At 42.5% G+C, this 26,961-nt stretch overlaps 1 protein-coding gene across 7 annotated transcripts in view; it reads right to left on the bottom strand.

Annotated features, from left to right (window-relative positions):
- Positions 1-10,655, bottom strand: part of NBAS (NBAS subunit of NRZ tethering complex) — a 330,504-nt gene extending 319,849 nt beyond the window's left edge. Inside the window, exons 1-5 of one of the 7 annotated variants that reach the window (XM_055540893.1) lie at positions 10,433-10,655; positions 8,317-8,371; positions 6,359-6,395; positions 3,764-3,841; positions 3,366-3,413 (exon numbers count right to left, since the gene is read on the bottom strand). In XM_055540893.1, coding sequence (XP_055396868.1) covers positions 3,366-3,413; positions 3,764-3,841; positions 6,359-6,395; positions 8,317-8,371; positions 10,433-10,549 — 335 coding nt within the window. In that variant the 5' untranslated portion in view covers positions 10,550-10,655. The other 6 variants (XM_055540896.1, XM_055540894.1, XM_055540899.1 and 3 more) reach the window with 6 other exon arrangements.
- Positions 10,656-26,961: the final 16,306 nt, after the last annotated feature.

Below are 26,961 nucleotides of genomic sequence, written 5' to 3'. Positions count from 1 at the left end.
ATATAGATTACCATGAAGTAGACCAGGCGGCGCTAATGGTAAAGAACCTGCCTGCCAGTACAGGAGATACAAGGAACAGGGCTTTAACCCCCGGATAGGGAAGATCCCCTGGAGAAGGAAATGGCAACCCACTCCAGTATTCTGGCCTGGGAAATCCCATGGACAGGAGTCTGATGGGATACAGTCTATAGGGTCACAGAGAGCTGGACACAACTAAAGTGACTTAGCACACACACTGAAGTAATATAATCACAAATAGTAGTCTGTCCTTTTTGCTGGTAAAGGGGAGGAAGGGAGGGGAGACAAATTTGTTTTTCAGAACTTCACAGAATATATTCACTTAAGATACTTGAGCAAATTGGGAGGAGGGAAGGCAAGGGTGCCTTTTTTTATAAGTCCCTTATTCTAATGCTTTTTATTGTGTTTCATGAAAGTTTCTAATCAGTTCCCATATTTATAACAGCCCATAATCATAAGAAACTATCACTTCAATACTTAGGAAAAAAGGAAGTATGTATTAACCACTTATAATCCATAACCACCAAATGACAAGTAGCAATTCACAAACTGTTTTTCACCCATGTGACTCCACACATAAGCAGGTTAAGTGTCATAGTGGAGCATTCGATTGAGGCCTTTGCCACTCACTTCAAAACTGAAGATGAGGGACAGCAGCCTAGCCCTGCACTGCAAACAGCAGAGCTGTCTCCTCAACTATAATGTTTCAGCTTTGCCTGTTTTCCACTATCTCCTGTTAATAACCGCTTCCTAATACCGAATAACAACCCCAGACACTATAATTATCTTTCATATTCTAATTCAATCCACAAATATTTACTGAATACTGAGTGCCGAGTACTATTACTACTGGAGTCAATCTTGGATTGTATGTGCTCCTCACTGTGGTAGAGAAGACACAGATGGAGCAGTGAGAACAAACATCTTAAAAATTCAGGCACGCCACTAGTCACAGCATTGACTTTGGGGATCTACCTTGCCCTTTTTCTTTGCTGACCACCCCACTTTGCTCAAAGACATTTCCTTTCAGGCTACTGCAAAGTAAGTGTGGGTGTCTATCTGCAACAAAAGCAACTGAATGCCAACGTGAACAAAAGAGTGGGCTCTGCCCCGTAATATCCTCTCCAGAATCTGCTTCCCCATCCCACTTGCTGACAGGCCAGGCCAATAAAACATAAACTAAGCACCTATTACATCCGAGGAAATATACAAGTGCAAGGGAAAAAAAAAAAGAAAACGGTCCATGCCTCCAACAGTATAAAGGAGCCGCAGACTTCAGATCCCATTCACTGGAGTTTTAAACAAATGGCACCCCCCTGGAGTAGTGCAAAGCAGAGGTCATAAATATACTGGGGGAAACCCACATGTAAACATATTGGCATAGATGGCTAAAAGGCATGATCAAGAGGTAGTACAAATTTGTAGACAAGAGCATGAACACTGAAGCTAGAAGAGCTGATTTCAAATCCCTGGGCAAGTTATTTCACCATACTGTGCCAGAGTCTCATTTGTAAAATAGAGAAAGAGGACTTCTGCAAGGATTGAGCTAACACGTGTAAAACACCTACAACAGTGCCCGATACTGTTAGCATTACCTTCTTACCATTAATGTGTTGATTATTATAGGAGCACCAAGGATCGATACCTAACCAATGAGGCGAAGGGGATCCAATGGGAACAAGTCCCTGAAAGGCTTTCTCATACAGCTGCCTCTTGGCCCCAAAAGGCTTTAAATGGACCAAGTTACAAAACTCTTGCAAATTACAGACCAGACGAAGAAGATCTTGATGACCATCACGTCTGTTGCCCAGAAATGTTCCCTCACTACTTAGTCTCAAATGCATGAGCGGACTCCTACAGAGCTGGCCTATGTATACGTTTTATAAATATTATTGTACATGCTAGCAATCCAGTAGCAAATCCTCTTACAAAAGCAAATAATTACTTTTTTTCCTTTTCATCACAATTTTTAGTAACAAGTTCCAGAAACCCTTAGTCAAAATCTCCTTAACAAGCCTAAGTATCAATCCTTTGCCACATGTGTATTCCAGTCCTAACAACTAAAATCATTCCATTAACGTCCCCATTTTGTGTGTGTGGGGGGGGGGGGTGCGGGATGGGGGGGAAGATGGCAATTTTGACTATCTGCTGTTCATAAAGAAGTCACACGATGAACACATTTCTCCAAGAGAAACACTTCACATCACTGCAGCAAATGGAGTAGGAAGTACCAGCCCATCTCTATTAACAATTATCAGCTAAAACACCATGCCCCCGAGGCTCACTCTTGCTGTTAGAGAAGAGGGCCCTGCCTATCAAAGCCATGTGGAATGAAGAGTGAAGTTCTGAAAAGCAGTCATTATTGCCAATTATCTCTGTCCTGATGGTTTTAAGAATGATCACAGAGGCTCTCGATCTGAAGTCAGAGCCCCAACGGGAGCTAACCCTCCATCTACTCCCCTAAAGTCAGAGCCCCAATGGGAGCTAACCCTCCATCTACTCCCCTAAAAGTTATCCAAAGCTAACTCCAGTTCTGTTTGGATAAATGAAAAAAGAAATTTTGCAAACAGAAACAGTGTGCTAAAAACTGAATGCTTATTAAAACTAGTTTCAGTCAACAATAAAGTATCGGAAAAAACTTCTGACTGGTATCCAGGCAGCCTGAAATTTCCACCTCATTTGCTTATTTTTTGAGACTCAAGACTTGGGGCTTTCCTGGAGACAGGAGTGGCCCCCAGATTTAGAGGTACAATATGTTTAGTCTGCTGTTGACAATTTCCTGAGAGCATAAACTAGTTTTCCTAAATTAGTTGCCAATGTTGCTATTTCTTTCACAACTGATATACTACTTAAAAATAAAGTGCATGAGAAGCCCAGCTCTGAGAAGTCTTCTAAATGTGCATGTAATACCACTGCTGTCTCAGGAGGACAGAGAATCAGCGGTCTCTAGTAACACTAAGCCTTAGTGTTCTGCAGGCCCATATTCCACCTACAGCTTTATGCCAACAGAGTAAAGCTGTCTCTATTGCTTTTTCACCTTCCTGAGCATATGCTTATCTGACTTAGCAATAACAGAAGAGTGATTTTCAGAGCTCTGGAATATATGCTTTTGTCTACTGAGAAAGTAAAATTTCTCAGGAGACAGAGTGATCCAGGGAAGTAGAAGGCATACTCTGAGAACAGCCTTCATCCTTTAATTAGCATAAGTTGGCGTTTGATACCTTACAAAATTACAAGAGTTAATAACAAAATTCCTTTAAATATACCCCCTTTGAAAACCTGAGTTCTCATAAATCAAGTAAATCTTTTCTGTAGGGAACTGCTGAATGAATACAACTGACACTTACCTGATCTCCACACACTGGTCTTGAACTGCGGCCAAGAGTTTCCCATTGCTTTCATGGGGAGAAAGAGAAACAAATCCCTGTATGAGTATCTGTAGCTCTCATTATCGTAGATGGGACCATTTTAAGAAGTTAAAATTATTTTCAAATTTTTTCACATCTTTAATTATCCATTTCTGACCTTATAATTAGATGCGTATATAGGTACAAAGGCATACAAAATAATTCAATAGAGTTGCATTAATATATTTAAACAATATTAATCATGTGCGACACAGGCAATTTACATACAATAAAAAACCAAGAGAGCAAGCCATAAGGATCCTAAAATTAATAACCATAATGGAATTTAAATGCTAATCCAGGTAGAGAAACATTAGGTGAATTTTATGCATCCTTACCTTGCAAGTACCAAATGCCAGTTTATCTGTTTATTAACCAAGCGAACCAGTCCATCAGGGAGCAAGAAAGGAGCAGGGCTGAAACCACAACACATTAGCTAATTTAAAAAATCTAATCATGAAAACCACATATAGTAGGTAAATATTATAAACAGCAGATCTATAGTGAACAAGAGGGATTTTTTCCATTAGAATATAAAAACAGAATATTGGCAAACTCAAAACTGAAAGTTACTAATTCGATATCTGAAACTTGACCACATACATTTCTCTATTACCAAAAAAAACCCTGGTTATGTGGTCAATGATATGTTTTTTCTAAGGAAAAGATATTTGAGGGTGCCAGTAACAGCAGAGTCAGCTTATAAGAAACACTTCCTGCAATGTACACCCAGAAATACAGGCTCCAACTCTAACAAAAACAAACTCTAGTACACAGCTAAACTCACAGAGAGAAACAGAAATCTCCTAAGAACTACAAATGCAAAGAGAACAAAGTCGGAAATGGGCACAGGACAAAGAGAGGAACAGAACTCAAAATGGAGAGTAAACACCTGCGAGGAGCCACAGGAAGGAGAGGAGTGGGAGGTGAAGACCCCTGCAGACACCAGGACCCTCAAAAGACTGTGCCATCAGAGCAAGGGGAACAAGCCAAACATCTTGAAGGGAGACCTTCAAGAATCTCATCTCTGCAAGGAATTCTGATCTGTGGGGGGATGGGAATGAAACCTCCTAATGAAAAAACAAAACCCCAAGTCTTTACGACATGCAAGACTGGACGGTGATTTCACTTTACTCACATGCTGCAAGGGTCCCAAGCATAAGCTCACAACAGCATCACCCACAAAAGATACAAGGAAACGACCCACCACACGTGAATCAGGAGATCAGACAAATTAGAGTAACACGTGAAGAAAATCAAGAAAATAGGTGGGAAAGAAAAAATAATTTGATGGGGGAAGAGAAACAGGAAAAAAGAAAGAAACACTATGGAAATTAGAAAACACAACATAGGCTAAAAAAGATCAGTAATTTACATCCGGTATATTTATGTTCATTTTTTAAGACAAAACAATTAATGCCATGAGGTACTTAATATTATTAAAAAGATAAGAAACATGCCTGTGATACAATCAACATGAGAATGATAAATTTCCTCCGGAGAGGAAGAAGACAGGCAAAGGTGGGGGTGGGGAGGAGTGGACCTGAGCTCTAACATGTTGCATAAAAATAAAAACAGGGCCATCTGAAGCACATATGGCAGAAGAGCAACAACTGCTTTAATTCAGATGTGGATACAATCAGATTATATTACTGTCTACAATTTTCAGTCTGTTTGTAATATTTCATGATTGAAAGAAAAAAAAAAACCTTGAAAAGGCCACTCAAAACAAATATTGGCTCTAAGACCTTTTAGGTATAATTATCATAAACTCAAGAGCAAAACAACTCAACTACAAGCATTTTGAAAGAAACATATCATGGAGAAGACTAGATAATCACCTCATGGTCCACTCAGTCTATACACTGATCCATGTCGCCAGTGCAAGGAAAGGGACTTCTCATGAGAAAGACACCTCCTGACGCCTGAGCATAAGGCGTTTAAATACAGGACAAGGCTTGCAACAGAGGGAGCTCTTGCAAGTCCTCCTCCTCCATAAACAACAAAAGAACTTACTGTTCAGGAGCACCCTAAACAGACATCTTTTCTGCCATCCCTAACCAACACTCCTCAACACTAGCAAGTGTAGCCCGGTGAGCCCAGGAAAAACAGCCTACCTCTTACACTCCCCTCCCCACGACCACCCTCTCTCTCACTCAGTTCTCTATCACATTCCACATCCCCCAAAATAAGATAAAATTCAGTAAGAAATTCAATGCCTGCATACACACACACACACACATACACACACACAGTAAAAGCAGAAAAGCACTGGAGGTAACCCCAGGGAAGAGCCAAAGGTTTGTTTTATTATATACAGAACCCTGTTATCTCTAGAGCTCTTAAGATTAGCTGTCCTCGAGGAAAAAGCAATCTTTGGGAAATAATTCTATATATCAATTCCTACACATGCATCTAAAAGCAAAACTATATCTTTGGTCAGATTAATCATCTCCTTGTTTCTAAAATTAGCACCAGGCCTAAAAACATACTTAACCCTCAAAAGAACTAAGAAGTTTTCAAGAACTGCAACCTAAGAGAACCTTCTTTGATGCACAGCAACTGAACACTGACCGTAAGAGTCGATACAACCGTAAGAACAAAAAGGTTTTTAAAAAGATAATGCAAGAACAGGTCCATCTGTTCTTGAATACACATTCAAGATAAGGCTGAGAAAACATTCAGAGAATGCAGAGATGGTCATGAGATATTCTCAATAACGAATAAGGGATCGAAAATTAGCCCACATTTATCGAAAGATCTTGTCAGGGTATACCAAATGTTTGACAGGGCTATTTTATAAACTGGGTTCACCTGAATGTCAGCATCCATATCACAATCTGGGATTCAGTTCTGAAAGCTTCAATAATAAATAGGATAATACTGTTTGTACTTGCTGTTCATACCATTTCTCTGAAGCGCTGACAACTCACCTGTACCAGATATATTGGCTTAAAAATAACAAACGATCTGTAATAAAAAGAAACAGCAAAGCCAAATATGAATGAGCTATTCTTTGGGAATCATTTTCTATTTTAGATTTACTGACAATAAGTCTAAAATACACCATAGAGTGAGTCATTACAAAACATAGAGAATACAACTCTTGACGAGGATAAATATAATCTAATATACACAATAACTCCCACAAGATCATATATTTGTTTATATGTCTCAAGTATTATTCAAAACTTTGTATAACAAGTAAAAGTGGTTTGAGATGCAAAATTTCGCCTAAAAGGCTTTAATGAAACCATAGAATAGAAGTCATAGTGATCACCCATGAAAACCAAAGTATTTGGATAAAGATTATGATACCATTTCACACTTTACAGCAAAGACTTAAAAATAATAATGCCTAAAATGGAGAAGTCCATGGGAAACAAAATCTTCAACACACTATTGAAAAGCAATGTTTTATATGATTCCATTTAAAATGTACACATATGTGTGAACCTGTGTACATGGTTATGTATGTGACAAAAGCAAAAGGTCTGAAGGATAAGAGATTATCTCCAGGTGGTAAAATGAGGAATTATTTATTCCAATTTGTGGTCTTCTATATTCCTAAACTTAGTACATTACTTGTATATATTTCCTAAATTTTTAAAATTTCACATTTGATAATGTAAACTGAATATGCTAGTGTGTCTTGTAACAAAAGATAAAATTATTATTCTATTTTCAAACAGGTATATTAATGCATATAGAAATATCGTACTGATGAACCTATGTGCAGGGCAGCAATAAAGACACAGAGAACAGAACTGTGGACACAGCGGGTAAGGAGAGGATGGGGTGAATGGAGAGAGTAGCATGGAAGCACATTCACTGCCATATGTAAAACAGCCAGGAGGAATTTGCTGTATGGCTCAGGGAGCTCAAACTGGTGCTCTGCGACAACCTAGAGAGGTAGAATGGGGTGACAGGTGGGAGGGAAGTTCAAGAGGCAGGGGACATATGTATAACTATGGCTGATTCCTGTTGATGTATGGCAGACATCAACACAATACCATAATGCAATAATCCTTTAATTAAAAATAAACTGTAAAAAAAGTATCTGTATAAATATATGAATACATCCATATATGTGTATATGTATATATACACACATGCTCACATAGACATATATAGTTAAAACACATGCATTTTTTATAAAACAGGTAACATTTATGCTATTAATACTCATAGTAATCAGGAAAATTAAGAGTGATTAGTTTAGCAACTGAGTTTACATTAAAACTCAAAAGGACACATTTTCAAATCCCGACTACAAGGAGATCCTACAGTCCATTCTGACGGAGATCAGCTCTGGCATTTCTTTGGAGGGAATGATGCTAAAGCTGAAACTCCAATACTTTGGCCACCCCATGCGAAGAGTTGACTCATTGGAAAAGACTCTGATGCTGGGAGGGATTGGGGGCAAGAGGAGAAGGGGATGACAGAGGATGAGATGGCTGGATGGCATCACGGACTCGATGGACGTGAGTCTGAGTGAACTCCGGGAGTTGGTGATGGACAGGGAGGCCTGGCACGCTGCGATTCATGGGGTCGCAACTGAAACTTCTTAAAAGAGCACAGTTACAGAATAGGAAAAAATAAGGAAAAAATTATCTGCTAACTATATCATACATAAATAAGCTATGGTGGTGGTTTAGTCACTAAGTTGTGTCCAACTCTTGTGACCTCACAGATTGTAACCCACCAGGCTCCTCTGTCCATGGGATGTCCCAGGCAAGAACACTGGAGTGGGCTGCCATTTCCTTCTCCAGGGGATCTTCCCAACCCAGGAATCGAACCTGGATCTCCAGCACTGCAGACAGACTCCTGTGCCACAGGCAGACTCTTTACCAACCGAGCTATAAGGGAAGCCAAAATAAGCTATACTCACCCCTAATTGCTTTTGTGATGATAAAGGATGCACCATGTTTCCGGTTGCCTCTAGGCTGCAAATGAAAAAAAATTTTGAGAATTTTCCACTGATACTTATATAGTAAGTTATATTTCTTTGCTAATACTCAGTACTGGGCACAAGTTACCAGTGTCTTTAAAACAACTTATAGATAGAAACAAAACAAGGAGAAGCAGCACTAGGAAAGTGAGCATGGCAGAGATACAGGCATTTGTCAGGATGAATTCTGCAAGACAGGAAGGGGATTGAGGCTGGAAAATGTTTCTAAATCAAAACACCAGTGCAAAGACAAAAAAAGTCAAGGTCTAAGACCCACACTGGTTGCCAGTTGGCATGGTCTATTTTGGTGGGCTACAGAGGCCTAAAAGGGGTTTTGCTTGTAGAAAAAGCGATCATATGGATCAATAAACTCATGCCCCAAAGCAAATTTATTGAATATTAGCTGCATATTCATACAGAAAATACTACAAACAGCCACACTGATATATAACTGCTGTATTAAATAGTCCCTTAAGTACAGACCAAACATAGGTTAAACAATACTAGGCACTACAACCTGGAAGATGTCCTATTGGTCACAAAGTGCAGACAGATGTGGCTTAAAAGCACAAAAATGTTATTTCATTCAACAAACATGAATCGATCATTTACTTTGCAGAAGACAAAATTTGGTTTGGGGAAGGAATATAAAAATGAGTCAAATGTAGCTGCCTTTCAAGAGCTTGTAGTTCAGTTAAAATCAATAGAACCAAACAAAAAAAGTGTTATGAGGTTTCAATATAAGTTGATGCAGCAATGCGTATTTCTTTAACCAATTTATAATGTTAAGCATTTCTATAACATTATTGTAATTAACCAGTGAGTGCTAAGGTGTGCAAAGGTATCTTATTCAATTAGTGGCAGCAGCAACTTTCCAGCTGCATAAGATACAAAATATCAATTGTTCAACACAAACAAACTATATAAATACTTTTTAAAAATTATGCATGAGGATCTCTCCTAGCCTACAAAATATTCCAAAAGGCAGAAACTGCAGTGGGAAGGAGGTAAAAGAAAAGCTTGTAAACTTTACAGGAGAAGCAGTACTTTCTCCAGTAAAGAAACTCAGCAGCCAAAAAAAAAGAAAGAAACTCAGAAAAGAGACTGTAAATAAGAATTCGTATGGGCTAGAGCCCATGAGCTTTAACGAAACTCCTTTCCCATCTTGCTGCACATTCTGATCTTAAAACAGCAACTGGCACACGTTAGGCACTCAATAAATATGTTTAACAAATGCGGATTTCTGGTTCTTATCTCCACCCTATGCCTGAGAGGTCCTTTCTATGAAACTACTGGCCCCAAGGTCCAGATTACCAACACCTACGACCCCTCTTCTAACACAAAACCCAACCCCGGGTCCTCATAAATCACTCCTCAGGGCATTTTGCTCACATCGCCATTAAAGTGCATTAAAGTGCATATTACAGTACGTGATGAAAAAGTTTACTACACTGTCTTCCCTCTAAGACCTCAAGTACCACCAAACTTACTTCGGAAGCGCAGCGCCTGACAGTATCTGGGACATGGACAGACATACACACACACTCATTAATTACTGAAATAACACAAGAACTGACACAACTCGGGCCCTGATAGGAACAAAGGTTTATGCCGCACTCCACGACAGCCCAGCAAATGCTGAGATGACTGCAGAGTCCTGGAAAACATTCCCACAGCAGGTGAGGAGCAGCCCTGCCGGGACCGGCCCGGGGAAGGGACCACCGAGGGTCTAGGTGAGGGAAGGACCCCCGAGTCCAGCGCTGTGCCCCGCCTCCAAGTAGGGACGGTGAAACAGACCGGGGTGGTAAAGTACGTGCCTCAGGGCCCGAGGTTTCGCCCCCCGCCCCACCCCGAGCACCGAATTAGGAGTCCAGGAGGCATGTCAGAAAAGCCCACCTGGGGGACCCGGACCCCCGTTAGCTCGCGGTGCCGTTGCCAGGACGACCGCACAAGCGGTGGAGCCCGGCTCCATCACCCTACGTGGCTCCGGCTACGTGTCTCTGCCGGGGCAGCGCCGGCACCAAGCTGGCCGCAGCCCCGGAGGGGCCTGGTTCACCTGTACTTCCGTCTCCGGGGGCCACTCAGTGTTGACCAACAAGTCATAGAGTATCGTCTCCTCCTCGCCCTCCGCAGCGCCTGGATTCACGGTCGACAATGGCTCGGAGGACGCCATATTTGGCCCACCAATTGCTGAGGCAGGACCACTACGGCAAGCCGCGGCGGACAAGCTTCCGCGGCCACGCCGCCTCTGATTCCTGGGGAAAGGGGTGGAGTTAACCCGGGGAGGAAAGGAAATGCTGAGTTGAAACCCTTTGAGTAAGTGGGACAACCTTTCGCTTGTCCTGCGGTACAACTTACATTCTGGTCTTGGTACGCTCCCTGTTTATTAATTACATGAGATCAGCCACATTCCAACCTCTCTTACCCCGTCAGCTTCTATAAAACGAACGTGATAGAACTATCTCCCTGAGATCCTTCCCAAGGCAAACCATTCATCATCACAGGAATCCAAGTCTATGCCCCAGCCTCTAACGTGGAAAAAGCTAAAGTTGAAAGGTTCTATGAAGACCAACAAAGACCTTCGAGGACTAACACCCTGCGTTCTGCCATTTATGTATTCGTTGCCTAACTGATACAAAGAGGGCAAACAGTGTTTTTTTTTAATAAACACTGGAAAGCTATCCTATGCAACAGATTAAACGAATGAGAGGTGTCACCGGAATTCCCTGGTGGTCCAATGGTTAAGACTCAGGCTTTTACTGCTGTGGGTTCCCAGGGTTCAATCCCTGGTTGCGGAACTAGGTTCCCGCAAGCTGTACAGTGTGGCCAAAAATTTTAAAAAATTTAAGAAAGAAAGGTATCAGAGAATGATGCTATCGGAGTTCAGAAAAAACCAGAGGGTCTAGAGGGGCTTTCTGGAGGAAATGGTGTCTTTAACGGATAAAACTGGAATCAAGAGCAGAGGGTTTGGGGAGAGCATTTCAAGTAGGGGGAAATGGGGTAAGGACAGAGGCAGAAATATCTAGTTGAAAGAGCAAGCAGCTGAGTAGAAACCAAGTCAAGAAAGGGTGTAGGGGCAAAAAAGTTGAAATAATAGGTTGAGGACCCACTTGCAGGTCTAGGCTTATTTGTTCATTCATTTATTAATTCCTTCCTTCAACAAGTGCCTCTCTGAGAAAAGCCCTGCACTATAAGCAGAGACCTACAACCTGTGTAAGTATACAGTGTCCAGGTGTCTCACTGTATCTCACTATTCGCTGAGCCCAGAGTGTGCAGAGCATGAGCAGGGAAGCTGGAAGAAGATGCAAAGAGCCTTAGTGAAGGAAGAAATAGAACAGGGTCCATCTTGAAAGCAAGACTCCATCTTGGGCTGGACTGTGGACTTCAGGCTATATGCCCAGTATCTATGGAAACGACATACCAACTGGAAATCCAGGTCCCTGGAAGGAGAGCCCCAGGGCTCGTACTTAGACTCTCTGTCACCTAAAAGAATACCCTAATTATCTGTGTAACCGAATAGAATCATACATTCTATTATGCTTATTGCGGTATGACCTCAGGCCCATTGATCATTGTCCACTGTTAACTACCTAGGCTTAAGGCAAATGAATCATGGGTTAACTTTGATTGTATCTTTCTTTTTCCTTTGTTCAGACTAGTTTCAGGAAATTTGGGGAGGTGGGTTTGGGCACCTACAAGTAGGGTATATAAGGTTTTCACAAAAACTGGTCAGGGTCCTTGGCTAAGAGGAGACTCTGCCTTGGGCCTCCTGGTGTAATAAACTGCACTCCACTATCTGCATTGTTCTCTGAATGAGTTTGTTTCCTGGAACTCGTGCCTACAACAATAGGGACTGCTGCTGCTGCTAAGTCACTTCAGTTGTGTCCGACTCTGTGCAACCCCATAGACGGCAGCCCACCAGGTTCCCCAGTCCCTGGGATTCTCCAGGCAAGAACACTGGAGTGGATTGCCATTTCCTTCTCCAATGTATGAAAGTGAAAAGGGAAAGTGCAGTCGCTCAGTCGTGTCTGACCCTCAGCGACCCCATGGACTGCAGCCTTCCAGGCCCCTCCATCCATGGGATTTTCCAGGCAAGACTACTAGAGTGGGGTGCCACTGCCTTCTCCGAATAGGGACTGCAGACATTCTTTATTCACAACAGCAAGGCAGACAAGCTTTACTCTCTTAACAGCTGACACGGCAGCAACAACGACTGGGCAACTCAATACGACTCGACTCTACTTGACTCTCTCCTACAAGAACTTTTTCAGGTGGTTCTTGTGCAGGACCACCAGGATGCGCATGCATGGTATCACAAGTAATCCCAGCTGTAGGACATGAGTGGAGTGGGGCGAGAGAGTCTGATGACTGCCACCTGGCCAATTGCTCTCTCCCTATACCAGAGAATTTGTACTGTATCACATTCAAAACAAACATAAATACTGAAGATTTGTTACAGGAATTATATTGCCTAATATGCATCAAGATGCATTAGGCAGAGATGCAATTAAAAGCCCAGCTGGGAAGTCTAGGGCTCCTTTTCTCCCAAAGTTAGATGACCTCAAAGTAAGTCCTGTATCACCTGCCTGGTCTCGCTTCCTCTCTCATCTCATCTCCTGCTCCCCCACCACCTTCTGAGTCCGCCAGATACACATCATCTTTAAAGACTTGGCAAGGGATGTTCCCTTTTCCTGGAAATCTTTCTGCAAGATATTTGACTCTCTCTCCCTCATCCCCAAGTTTCTGCTCAAAACGTTTTCTCTCTGAAGCCTACCTGAACTGTTCATTTTAAATTTGTAACCACCTTTCCTGAACTCCAGCACTCCACATCGCCCTTACCCACTCTACACATTTTTCTATAACACTTGTCATTACCCAAAATGCTATATAATTTATATTTTATTACATTTGTTTATTCTATGCCCCCTTTCACTAAAATGTAGGCTCTGCCAGAACACAACGCTCTACTGTATACTATAGACGCTAAAACGGAAGAAAGTCAGCTTTCCCCTCGTGTAAGGGAAAATTCAGTTCTTTGCTACAATGTGTTTCTTATCACAGGCGTCTCCTTCACTTCTTACACAAAGCTCTTTGTTTCTGGCCCTTCCCATCACCAAAGGTGTGGAGGCTCACAAAACTTGGGGAACGTTACTTGCATTTTCTGTTCAAGGTTATGACAAAAGATACAGGTGAACAGCCTGATGAAGAGATACATAGGGTGAGGTCTGGGAGGGTCCTCAATACCAGAGCTTCTGTCCCCATGGACCTGGGGTGCGTCACTCTCCCAATGTGGATGACTTCACCAGTCTGGTGCTCTCAGAAGCCCCTACTGTTGGGATTTTTATGGAAACTTCCTCACATATGTGTGATCAATGGTTAATTCCATTTCCAGCCCCTGTCTCCTCTCTGAAAGATGGCAAGGAGCAGACACTAAAATTTAAAGGTTCTAATCAGACAGGGATCAAGACCATCCCCATGAAAAAGAAATGCAAAAAAGCAAAATGACTGTCAGGGGAGGCCTTACAAATAGCTGTGAAAAGAAGAGAAGCGAAAAGCAAAGGAGAAAAGGAAAGATATAAACATCTGAATGCAGAGTTCCAAAGAATAAGAAGAAGAGATAAGAAAGCCTTCTTCAGCAATCAATGCAAAGAAATAGAGGAAAACAACAGAATGGGAAAGACTAGAGATCTCTTCAAGAAAATCAGACATACCAAAGGAACATTTCATGCAAAGATGGGCTCGATAAAGGACAGAAATGGTATGGACCTAACAGAAGCAGAAGACATTAAGAAGAGGTGGCAAGAATACACAGAAGAACTGTACAAAAAAGATCTTCACGACCCAGATAATCACGATGATGTGATCACTCATCTAGAACCAGACATCCTGGAATGTGAAGTCAAGTGGGCCTTAGAAAGCATTACTATGAACAAAGTGAGTGGAGGTGATGGAATTCCAGTGGAGCTATTTCAAATCCTGAAATATGATGCTCTGAAAGTGCTGCACTCAATATGCCAGCAAATTTAGAAAACTCAGCAGTGGCCACAGGACTGGAAAAGGTCAGTTTTCATTCCAACCCCAAAGAAAGGCAATGCCAAAGAATGCTCAAACTACCATACAATTGTACTCATCTCACACGCTAGTAAAGTAATGCTCAAAATTCTCCAAGCCAGGCTTCAGCAATATGTGAACTGTGAACTTCCTGATGTTCAAGCTGGTTTTAGAAAAGGCAGAGGAACTAGAGATCAAATTGCCAACATCCGCTGGATCATGGAAAAAGCAAGAGAGTTCCAGAAAAGCTTCTATTTCTGCTTTATTGACTATGCCAAAGCCTTTGACTGTGTGGAGCACAATAAACTGTGGACAATTCTGAAAGAGATGGGAATACCAGACCACCTGATCTGCCTCTTGAGAAACCTATATGCAGGTCAGGAAGCAACAGTTAGAACTGGCCATGGAACAACAGACTGGTTCCAAATAGGAAAAGGAGTATGTCAAGGCTGTATATTGTCACCCTGTTTATTTAACTTCTATGCAGAGTATATCATGAGAAACGCTGGACTGGAAGAAACACAAGCTGGAATCAAGATTTCCAGAAGAAATATCAATAACCTCAGATATGCAGATGATACCACCCTTATGGCAGAAAGTGAATAGGAACTCAAAAGCCTCTTGATGAAGGTGAAAGTGGAGAGTGAAAAAGTTGGCTTAAAGCTCAACATTCAGAAAACGAAGATCATGGCATCCGGTCCCATCACTTCATGGGAGAGAGATGGGGAAACAGTGGAAACAGTGTCAGACTTTATTTTTCTGGGCTCCAAAATCACTGCAGATGGTGACCGCAGCCATGAAATTAAAAGACGCTTACTCCTTGGAAGGAAAGTTATGACCAACCTAGATAGCATATTCAAAAGCAGAGACATTACTTTGCCAACAAAGGTCCATCTAGTCAAGGCTATGGTTTTTCCTGTGGTCATGTATGGATGTGAGAGTTGGACTGTGAAGAAGGCTGAGTGCCGAAGAATTGATGCTTTTGAACTGTGGTGTTGGAGAAGACTCTTGAGAGTCCCTTGGACTGCAAGGAGATCCAACCAATCCATTCTGAAGGAGATCAGCCCTGGGATTTCTTTGGAAGGAATGATGCTAAAGCTGAAACTCCAGTACTTTGGCCACCTCATGCGAAGTGTTGACTCATTGGAAATGACTCTGATGCTGGGAGGGATTGGGGGCAGGAGAAGAAGGGGACGACAGAGGATGAGATGGCTGGATGGTATCACTGACTCAATGGACGTGAGTCTGAGTGAACTCTGGGAGTTGGTGATGGACAGGGAGGCCAGGCGTGCTGTGATTAATGGGGTCGCGAGGAGTTGGACATGACTGAGCGACTGAACTGAACTGATACACACACATATCCTTGCCAAATCCCCAGAGTGGATAACAGTGCCTGGTACAGAGCAGAGGACAAATACATATTATTTGTTGAAGAAATGAGAAACTTCTCCCCAAAATCCTCTCCTCCCATGGTACTTCTCTTCTCAGCAGCTGTGTCTTTTATCAGATTGTCATCTGTAAATACCAGACATCTCTCCTCATCTCACTCAGGCTGGCGAATTGCAGAGCCTCAGCGAGCACTTCTTACCTTGCGTTCTGCCAAAGGTGAAGGGGTGGAAACACAATCCACACAGAGGGAACACGGTGTGAGGGGGTGGACCCAGAACATCCAGCACCTCGGTACCACCCTCTTCCACTTCCGCACCCCTGCGTCTCTTTGGCTCCTTACTCCTCCTCCCTATCTCATCCTTTATTGGATGGAAAATGAGATTGCATTCTACTTCATTCATGTTCTTCACTATCTTTATGTGATCAGTACAACCACAGCCCGGAGGTAACCAAGCTGGCAAAGGATGCTCCTTCTTAGGTGATATTCAAAGGAGATAGCCACATATACATCGCCAAGAATTTCTTTTCTTTTACCATCATCACACTGTGTTGCTTTATGCATCCTCACTGTCACCCATTTATCATAGTTTGTACACCAGAACAGGAAACAGAGCCATAGCTGGCTGACCTCTGGGGGGCTTATATTTTGAAGAAACAAAAGCACAAGCAGAAACAGGATTATTTGGAAAGTGACTAGACATTTAACTTGGAGCAATGCTGGGAAGGAAAATTCTACTAATAAAGGTGCTGGGAGCAGAAAGTTATAAAGTCTTTGTCACCACAATTTAAAATCCAGACTATTCCAGGGCAGGGAAGAATGTGAGGTGACCAGAGAAAGGAAGAAGGTGGTAATAACATGTAGGTCCTGAGAAGAACTCCAGACAGAGACCATCGGGTCCTGACGTTGGAAAGAAAAGGCAGAGAAGTCAAATCCCAAATCAAAGTTCAGCTGAGTCAAAGGAGTAAGATGATTTAAGATGGGTTGGGTGGCTGAAGCCAAATGACTGATTGGTCTTATTTACAGCAACTATTTGGGGCTTCTCAGGTGGCACTAGTGGTAAAGAACCCACCTGCCAACACAAGAGACATAAGAGACAAGAGTTCAGTCCCTGGGTCGGGAAGATCCCCTGGAGGAGGGCATGGCAACCCACTCCAGTATTCTTGCCTGGAGAATCCCCTGGACAGAGAAGCCTGGTGGGCTACTCAGAGTCAGACAGGACTGAAGCAACTTAGCACACACAACAACCAATTAGTTTCCAAACTGAGACACTTTAAACAATGAAAAGGAATGATTTTAACAACTGTACTGTGAAAACAGGTAGGAAACAGGACTATCCTGAACAAACCAAGATGATGGAACAAACAGTAGATGGTCAGACTGATCGTAAACAGGAGGGTGGCTGATTAAATGAAGAGACCTTGGGCAGTTCATAAGGACAGCGAGACTTGGTTATGACTCTCTTCTCCCTCCCTCCCTTGTGCTCTTGGTGACAGCTGTCATTGTGTCTGGCCAGTAGAACGGCTTCATTGCCTATTCTTCACTCAGCCAGATAATTCTCATGGGGCTGTCAGTCCCCAGACTCTGCCTCTTTAATTCAAGTCTGCTCACTCAAAAGAGCCCCAATCCCCTAACTGCAAGCATTGGGCAGAGAATTCTTCCCTTCCATTTTTTTTTTTTTTTAAGAGATTTAAGTGGAGGAAAAAATCACCTTTGCTTTTTGGATCACAAAGTTCAAACAGAATGTGCAGCCATCGTATTCACAATGGGGGCTGGAGAAGCCTGTCTGCAAGGTTCATAAGAGAATGAAACCAACATGTTGAGGCAAAACAGAGGAGAGAGGAAGACTTCACTTGAAATTGCATGCATGCTCTATCGCAGGCAAGAATACTGGAGAGGGTTGCCATTTCCTTCTCCAGGGGATCCTCCCGACCCAGGGGTTGAACCCAGGTCTCCTGCATCTTCTGCATTGGCAGGTGGGTTCTTTATCGCTGAGCCACCTGGGAAGCCCCTCACTTGATATTAACATAGCTGAAATAAGTGACATCTGTGTGCTTCCATCTTCCCAGTTAAGCTAGTGGAGTCACCTTACGCTAATTTGAGTTGAATTCCAAATGCCTTGAAACGACTCCTGTCTTGATATTTCTAGCAGTGGATTTTGCAGATTCCCTTAATTTAGAATCTGTAATGTATAGATCTCTGCAACGTTGCTTCCAAGTTGAGTTATTAATTAGTAATACATTGATAGTGTTATCAATGAATACATTGATAGTATTCATGGGTTACAGAGCCCTTTCATCCTCACAGCTACTGCTGATGTGGATAAACAGAAATTCTGGGGAGATAATCAGATCCCATTTCTTCTGAGATGAAAACTCAGAGAACTTCAAGGTCACAACAGAGCCAAAATTCAAACACAGTTGTTCAGGTCTTGGTTATGCATTCCTTTCTTCACACCACAGAACATCACAGGAAGCATTTAGGTGGTGGAAAGTGGATATGAACTGTCCTGGATGACCAGAAGTACCAACAAGTGGGACAGGAGTATTATCAGCCTGTTCTATCAGGGATGACGTGTTAAAATGTCTTGTGTGTGTGTGTGCGTGTGTGTGTGTGTGTGTGTGTGTGTGTTTTAAGTGAAGTGTTAGTCGTTCATTCATATCGGACTCTGCAACCCATGGGCTGTATAGTCCTCCAGGCTCCTCTGTCCGTGGCATTCTCCAGGCAAGAACACTGGAGTGCGTTGCCATGCCCTCCTCCAGGGGATCTTCCCAATCCAGGGATCGAACCCAGGTCTCCCGCATTGCACACAGATTCTCTACCATCTGAGCCACAAGGCAAGATGTTAACTATATCATACATAAGAGTTTGGTTGCCATGTATTACCATGGCCATATAACAACTTAATTTAGCTAAAATTTCTGGCTGGTTTAAAGATATTTTAGCCCATAAAAAAGTCATTCTCAAGGGAAAAATCATGTTTTCCAAATAACCAACACAAATGGCAATTCTGTGAACTACTTAAGAAGATAACAATGAAAAAAATCGAGACAATTCAAAAATAGGCATAATAATAATAATGGTGGATATATTGTGTGTATTTACTCTGCTCCAAGCATTGAGGCAGGTACTTTGTTAAACCTTATCACTGTTCCTCTTTACAGCACTGCAAGGAAGGGGTTACTCTCCCTATGAATGAAGAAACTCAGGCTCTGAATCATTGTCACCAAAACAAGGTTCCACACAAATAGTAATGGAGCCAGAACTGAAACACAGTTTTTGTCTAATGTTCAAATTACGAATGGAGAAGGTATTGTGATATATCCATTTTAAAAAGAAATAACTGATGTTTTTATAAGGTTCTAATGACAAGGTAAAAAAATGACACAATTTTCCCCACTTCTTCCCATCCTCACAATGTATTGACTGCACCTCAACTGAACTAAAATATTCTCCTCTTCTTTCTTGATGGCCAGAGACATTTCTGTCTTAGAATCAGACAAAAATTACTTAGCAACATCTCACATGAAGGAATCATTTTTCTCCTCTTAATTCTTCCAGGTAGAGCTATTATTAAGTGATAGGTTCATTTTGTAGGAGCTCAGCAGGTTAATTCCCATCAGCTAAAAAGCCTATGAAGCCAGAAGTCATTAATGATCTTCCTTTAACCCTTTACACTTCTGCCTATTAGAGACCTCATAGGTTAGTTCACCAGATGAAACTGCTTCCATTTAACTTTGAAATTGCACAGTAAAATTGAATTTGGACATTTAAATGCCACCTCTTATAGATGTCATACATCCGTACTTGATTGAACAGTAAACTCTTTATGTATTAAATGGTAGCTTTTTATGAAGAGAGTAAATTATAATCATAATGATAAAATACTATACAGAGCAAACCAAGACATTCTATTTCCTCCAGAAAGCCTGAAGAATCCCAGTCAATCCTTCTATAAATATTCTAAGATTGCCATAATGGCTCTTGGCAGGCAAATAGACGTCATAAAGTTCAAGTATGGTATTAGCTAAGAAGAAATCGCCAGCCCCTCGCTTAAAGCTCATTTACTCTAATTCACTGCACAATTCACACAGGCCCTTTCCCCCAGTTTTCCTCACTCACAAATCATAGGGAACAAGCTGGGGAATAAGCCTTACCAGAGGCACACGCAGTGAGAAATGCAAAAATGAGCAGTCAGCAAGAGATGAGCAAAAATTTGATTAAAAAAATACATTGGTAAATTAATCAACTATTGACATATTACTAAGACTAGCTCTTTTGTTTTATTTGGCTTAAAAACAAAGGTAAATGATCTGTAATATGCTTGGAAGCCTCAGAAAGTAAGATGAATTAATGGATAGACTAGATGAATAAATGGAAAGATATGTCATAAAACAAGCAAGGAAATACTGATGATAGGATCTTGGTGGTGGTTACATGAGTGCACACTGTAAAACTCTTTCAACTTGACTATATGTGAAAACTTTCATAATAAAATTTTGGGGAAAAATGTAAATCTACAATTTTTGATGGCACAGTCAAGGGATATAGGAGGGAGAGTCCAAGTATGGTGGTCATTTTGTTAGCTGGTTATTTCTTATTTATATTTCAGTTCCTACTTTTAGAAATACATCAAGCATAATTCAAATTCTCTACCTGATACCTGGTATTTCTAATACCTGAAGTCTTTAAAGATGTTTTCTTCCTGCTGAGTCTTGCTTATGGTGGCTTGTTTCTTTATGTAGTGTGTGTATGTATGTGAGTGTGATTGTTCACTCATGTGCTTTGGAATATAACCTGTGAGCATTTTTTGAGGCCTGGGTTACAGGGTGCCTTCCCTCTGGGAAGTCTTGCCCTCACTTTTACAAGGCACCTGTGAGACTTGGGTTTGGTTTAAGAATCTCTGTTTCAGATGTTACAACTAATGTGACCCAAATTTACAAGAAGGTCAGGCTGTAGTCACAATTTCTCAAAAGACACCTTCATGTCTACTCATATTCCAGGTTGGGCAAGCAAGTTTATTTGCTGTCTGCTTCTTCCCTTGCGACTCAGCTGGTAAAGAATCCATCTGCAATGTGGGAGACCTGGGTTCAGTCCCCAGGTTGGGAAGATTCCCTGGAGAAGGGAAAGGCTACCCACTCCAGTTATCTGGCCTGGAGAATTCAATGGACTATATAGTCCATGGGGTCGCAAAGAGACGGACATGACTGAACAACTTTCACTTTTCTGTTTTATGAGACGTATTTTTAATTGTGTAGCTCTTCGTGGATCCCACCTTTTTGCAAGGGAATCAGTGATCCAACTCCCCTCCTTTCACAGGCCCAAGGCTTTGACCCCAGCCCCACCACTCCATCCCAACCATCTCTGTGTCAGCCTTGAAATCAGAGCTCCACCCCTAAAGCAGCTGGTGACTTTACTGCTTGCTTCTTCCGTCCTGCCTATTATAGTCCTGCCTATTGCCAGGACTCTGGCTTTCCTGTACTTTCTGACAAACTCATCCATCCATTTTAAACCTTATGTATTTGCTTTTATATTTTAGCAAGGGCACTTGGTGTTTGTGGGATTCTTTCAGGATGCCTTCTCTGAAAAAATCTGCCTGAAATGAGAGACTCTGAACCCCATAGAGGGAAACACAAAGAGGAAGACATTCTCCCCAGCTTTGCCAAAAGCAACTCAGCCTGTGCAGTTCACGGGCGCATAGACCACAGACAGCAGATCAACAATGGCCCCAAGGGGAGGTGACTGGCAGAATCCAAAAGGAAAGGACTCATGTGCCAACATGTAGAAGATGCCTCTGGGGCTCTCCGGAAGTGTATGGTAAGGAGCTTACAAATGACGGAGGGTCCCATGTCACCAGCTGGGAACAAAACCAGTGAAATTACAGCATTCCGTGTTCCAACGATGACTACCATTCATGCCCACAGACTGTGGACGCCTAGGGAGTCTCAAATAACACCAACAATTCAAAAATTCAAAAGGCAACTACAAAACCAAAGTGCTGTATTTCTTTGTGGACAGGGACAATGGCTTTTTAATCTCTGTGAACCCAGCTTGAAGGAAAGCTCTGAATACATTTTTATTGACTGCATGAATTATTCATGGTTAGGTTGAAACTGTTACAGATTAACCCTTTTTGCTTAAAAGAGAGATTGTAACTTTAAGAAATCATTTCTTTTCCTCCAACAAAATAATATAGACTCAGGGAAAATTTCTCTCAATGAACAGATCACTTGTGAGCTCTGATTGTTTTCCTTACTACAGTCGTAATGAAATTATGGTCAAGTCCTTCAGTCTGTACCTGAGTTGCCTGTGATGAAAATCTACAGTGGAAACGGTAACCTAGAGAACAAGTACTCAATGAAGCTGATGAGGAATTAATCACGTGCTTTGATAGAGCAAGCCCCCTCCTTCTCAATCTGTGCTAAGCCTGTGAGTGGTTCCCTTTGTATATGAGGACAAGCAGCTTCCCTTTCATCCCTGTTGAATTTCTGAGCTGCTATGAAGGCCAAGCGACCCTGCTAGAGATAGAGGTCCAGTGGAGAAGCCCCAGAGAACACAAGAAATGAGAGAGGGGAATCACATAGGAAGGTAGAAGCTTTCCACATCCCCCTCTGGAAGCAGCCCAGCCTCCAGAAGGCCCTCTGAGAGCACAAACCTGGGAAATTGTGTTCAAAACCTGAATCATCCTCTCTTGACATTGATTTCCTTTGGATGTCAATATCACAATTATGGCTTAAAAAAATGCCAAGCTGCTGAAACAGTTATGAACAAAGAATCAGTTCAGTTCAGTCGCTCAGTCATGTCCAACTCTTTGCCACCCCATGGACTGCAGCACGCCAGGCCTCCCTGTCCATCCCCAACTCCCAGAGTTTACTCAAACTCATGTCCATCGAGTCAGTGATGCCATCCAACCATCTCATCCTCTGTCATCCCCTTCTCCTCCTGCCTTCAATCTTTCCCAGCATCAGGGTCTTTTCCAGTGAGTCAGTTCTTCGCATCAGGTGGCAAAAGTATTAGAGTTTCAGCTTCACCATCAGTGAATGCTCAGGACTGATTTCCTTTAAGATGGACTGGTTGGATCTCCTTGCAGTCCAAGGGACTCTCAAGAGTCTTCTCCAACACCACAGTTCAAAAGCATCAATTCTTTGGTGCTCAGCTTTGTTTATAGTCCAACTCTCACATCCATACATGACTGCTGGAAAAACCATAGCCTTGATTAGACAGACCTTTGTTGGCAAAGTCATATCTCTGCTTTTTAATATGCTGTCTAGGTTGGTCATAACTTTTCTTCCAAGGAGCAAGCGTCTTTTAATTTCATGGCTGCAGTCACCATCTGCAGTGATTTGGGAGCCCAAAAAAACAAAGTCTGTCACTGTTTCTCCATCTATTTGCTATGAAGTGATGGGACCAGATGCCATGATCTTAGTTTTCTGAATGTTGAGCTTTAAGCCAACTTTTTCACTCTCCTCTTTCACTTTTATCAAGAGGCTCTTTAGTTCTTCTTCACTTTCTGCCATAAGGGTGGTGTCATCTGCATATCTGACATTATTGATATTTCTCCCAGCTATCTTGATTCCAGTTTGTGTTCATCCAGCCCAGTGTTTCTCATGATGTACTCTGCATATAAGCTAAACAAGCAGGATGACAATATACAGCCTTGACATACTCCTTTCCCTATTTGGAACCAGTCTGTTGTTTCATGTCCAGTTCTAACTGTTGTTTCCTAACCTGCATACAGATTTCTCAGGAGGCAGGTCAGGTGGTCTGGTATTCCCATCTCTTGAAGAATTTTCCACAGTTTGTTGTGGTCCACACAGACAAAGGCTTTGGCATAGTCAATAAAGCAGAAGTAGATATTTTTTTGGAACTCTTGCTTTTTCGATGAGCCAGTAGATGTTGGCGATTTGATCTCTGATTCCTCTGCTTTTTCCAAATCCAGCTTGAACATCTGGAAGTTCACGGTTCACTTACTGTTGAAGCCTGACTTGGAGAATATGAACAAAGTATCTCAGATGCCATATCAGTATACAAAGGATGTTGTGGCCATTGAGTCATCAGCTACTGTAGGTGTCCCAGAATGTGCACCCTTAGGGGATTCAGGATGAAAAGTAACAGGATACTGGCCCTGAATAGTTAAGGTGCATATCAAAGGAGTGGTTTCAATGAGCCCAGACTCCAGTATTTTCTCATTTGTAGAAAGCTCTAACTTGAGAATGTTTGTTTTTTCTTTAGTTAACCTTAATATTTTGGTGTTCCAACCTCTAGGATTTTGTTGCAAAAACTTCTGTATATCCTGGCTTCTTTATGCTTCAGAGCAGTCCCTCAGAGCTACGTGAGAGGCTATCTCCCAGGCTTAAGTCTCCAGCAAGTCTGCCAAATAAAACATAATTCTCAAATATTAGCTTGTGCATTTTTTTCAGTCGACAGAGCACACAAGCTATGCCCAAATCACTATGCTTTTAGAGGAAACTTTCCAGCAGCACATTTATGCTGTATTTTAAAACCAGGAAACTTCAACCTTTACGGAAGATAAGAAGTTGAGTCAGCCTGGGCCAATGGCTTGTTCACCCTTGAACTCTCACCTGAGGTCGAGTCTCTGTCAGCCTAGGACTGGATGTCAGAGTGTGAAATTGATCAAGGGCTACATCTGGACACCATTGTCACAGCAGACTGCCAGGTGTGCGGGGGAAATCTCCATGGCAAAGAGATATAGTTTGTCTTTCTCCTGATCAAATCCCTTTATCCACTGTAATTCCTTCTTTGTTCTCTGAAAGCAAGAGTGAAGTAGCTCAGTCCTGTCCGACTCTTTGCGACCCCATGTACTGTAGCCTGCCAGGCTCCTCTGTCCATGGGATTCTCCAGGCAAGAATACTGTAGTGGGTTGCCATTTCCTTCTCCAGGGGATCTTCCCAACCCAGGGATTGAACCCAGGTCTCCTGCATTGCAGGCAGACGCTTTATCCTCAGGGAAGCCCTTGTTTTCTGAACCTGGGCTTAATTTGAGGGTATCCTCATCTTTCCTCGTTCCCTTTGTCAGGTGAGCGTACACTCCTCAGTTTTGTCTCGTCACAACAAAGATTTGGAGTGACGGACATTAAAGCCCTCGGCGCGTCACAGCTCTCAGGTCTTGGACAGACCGTGTTATAGCTCTCAGGTCTTGAATGGACTGTGTTATAGCTCTTAGACAAATCAGTGTTACAGCTCTGTGTTACAGCTCTATTTTATTTAGAAGATAGCAGGAAAATCCATCTTTGAGGCATGAGGGCATGTTGATGGAATGAGGGCATGTCGACCCAAAGACACCAAGAGAAGAGCGCCCCAGCATGTGGAGGAGGGGGGAGCTTACGCACACGGGAGAGAGACGGAGAGCAAGCACTTTGGCTCCTCCTTTTATATGTTTTTTCCTCCCCCTGGGCCTGCCCTATGTAAATTGGGCTTAGCCAGGAGTGCGGTTTGTTCTACCTGAGGTCTTCACTCCAGTCCTCAGACCTTCCTTTGTTTTATTTTCGTGGGCTTTTCCCTTCCTTGTCTTTTAGCCACCGCCATTTTGGACTCCTTTTCCCTATTCTAACTACCTAACACCTTCATTAATGGCTACTTTTCTTTAGCCTACAACCGCTCTTAGGTTTCTTTTATGATTAGGGTTAAAACATAAAGTCATTCTTTCATGCCACATCCACACCTAATTTTTGCTCAGCTTCTTCATTGCAGCCTCTCACTATGCCCACAGCAAACGCTCACTTCCCATTTAGCCCTTAACCTACTGCAAATTGGCTTCTAATTCCACCCTCTTCTAAGCTGTCCAAGCATTTACAGGAGACTAGAATATACCACCCCAAAATATGCCACTTTGGCATAAGGATTATTTTGAGCTAAAAGCAACTGAGAAGAAGGAAATACAAGAGACGTTCCCTGCCTCCTTCTATTTCCCCAACAGCAGGACAAACATTTGCAAAAGAGCCCCCTTCTCCTCTCTATCAGGGAAAACAGAAATTAATAAAAATTAAAAAAAAAAAAAACACAGAAATTCTCTCTCATTTACTCTTCTTCCTCTCTCCCCTCCTCCCCCACCCCAATCAAATCCAGTGCCCCATCAAGCTTGGAGAGTTTAAAGACATTTCTCTAACCTGTCATTTCCAGTCAGACATACTTTCTTTGTCCTCATTCAACTTTCAGTTACATTTTATGTAACTGAAAGCCTGTTAATGGAGCCTACACAAACCTGCTGCTGCTGCTGCTAAGTCCCTTCAGTTGTGTCCAACTCTGAGTGACCCCATGGACTGCAGCCTACCAAGCTACTCCATCTATGGGATTCTCCAGGCAAGAACACTGGAGTGGGTTGCCATTTCCTTCTCCAATGCATGAAAGTGGAAAGTGAAAGTGAAGTTGCTCAGTCGTGTCCGACTCTTAGCGACCCCATGGACTGCAGCCTACCAGGCTCCTCCATCCATGGGATTTTCCAGGCAACAGTACTGGAGTGGGGTGCCATTACACAAACCTAGACTTCACAAAATCACTGAAAGAGATACACAAAAATCTTGTCACATCACTGTCTTGCTTAAAATCTGTTTTATCCACAACAGTGGTTCTCAGACCATAGTCCCCAGTCAGCAGCTGCAACATCTGCCTAGGAACTTGTCAGAAATGCAAGAGATAGGTTTAACCCCAGGCCTAAATAATCAGAAACTCTGGGGAGGATCGCCCCATGTCTGCATTTTAACAAGCCCTCCAGGTGAGGGCAGGCTTCCCAGCTGGCCCAATGGTAAAGAATCCCCCTCCCAGTGCAGGAGAAACAGGTTTGATCCTTCTGTTGGGAAGATCCCCTGGAGGAGGAAATGGCAACCCACTCCAGTATGCTTGCCTGGAGAATTCCATGGACAGAGGAGCCTGGTGGGCTGCGGTTCATGAAGTCACAAACAGTCAGGACAGAACTGAGTGACTAACACTTTCACTTTCCTGAGTTTTTCAGCTGCTAAAAGCTCCCACCAAATGGAAGAAAGTAGTAAGTTGACGGTCATGAGCATGCCTCCCCCAGACCTACTGGCGCCTAAGGATTGATGATGTCAAAGATGATGCACTGCAGGCGGATTCTTTACCAGCTGAGCCACCAGGGAAACCCCAGGAAACATGCCTGAGATACTATTATCT

This window comes from Bubalus kerabau, chromosome 11 (genome assembly GCF_029407905.1).
Source record: "Bubalus kerabau isolate K-KA32 ecotype Philippines breed swamp buffalo chromosome 11, PCC_UOA_SB_1v2, whole genome shotgun sequence".
Taxonomy (NCBI): domain Eukaryota; kingdom Metazoa; phylum Chordata; class Mammalia; order Artiodactyla; family Bovidae; genus Bubalus; species Bubalus kerabau.
The sequence above is the reverse complement of the archived record's forward strand: the minus strand, read 5'-3'. Positions and strand labels throughout refer to the sequence as shown.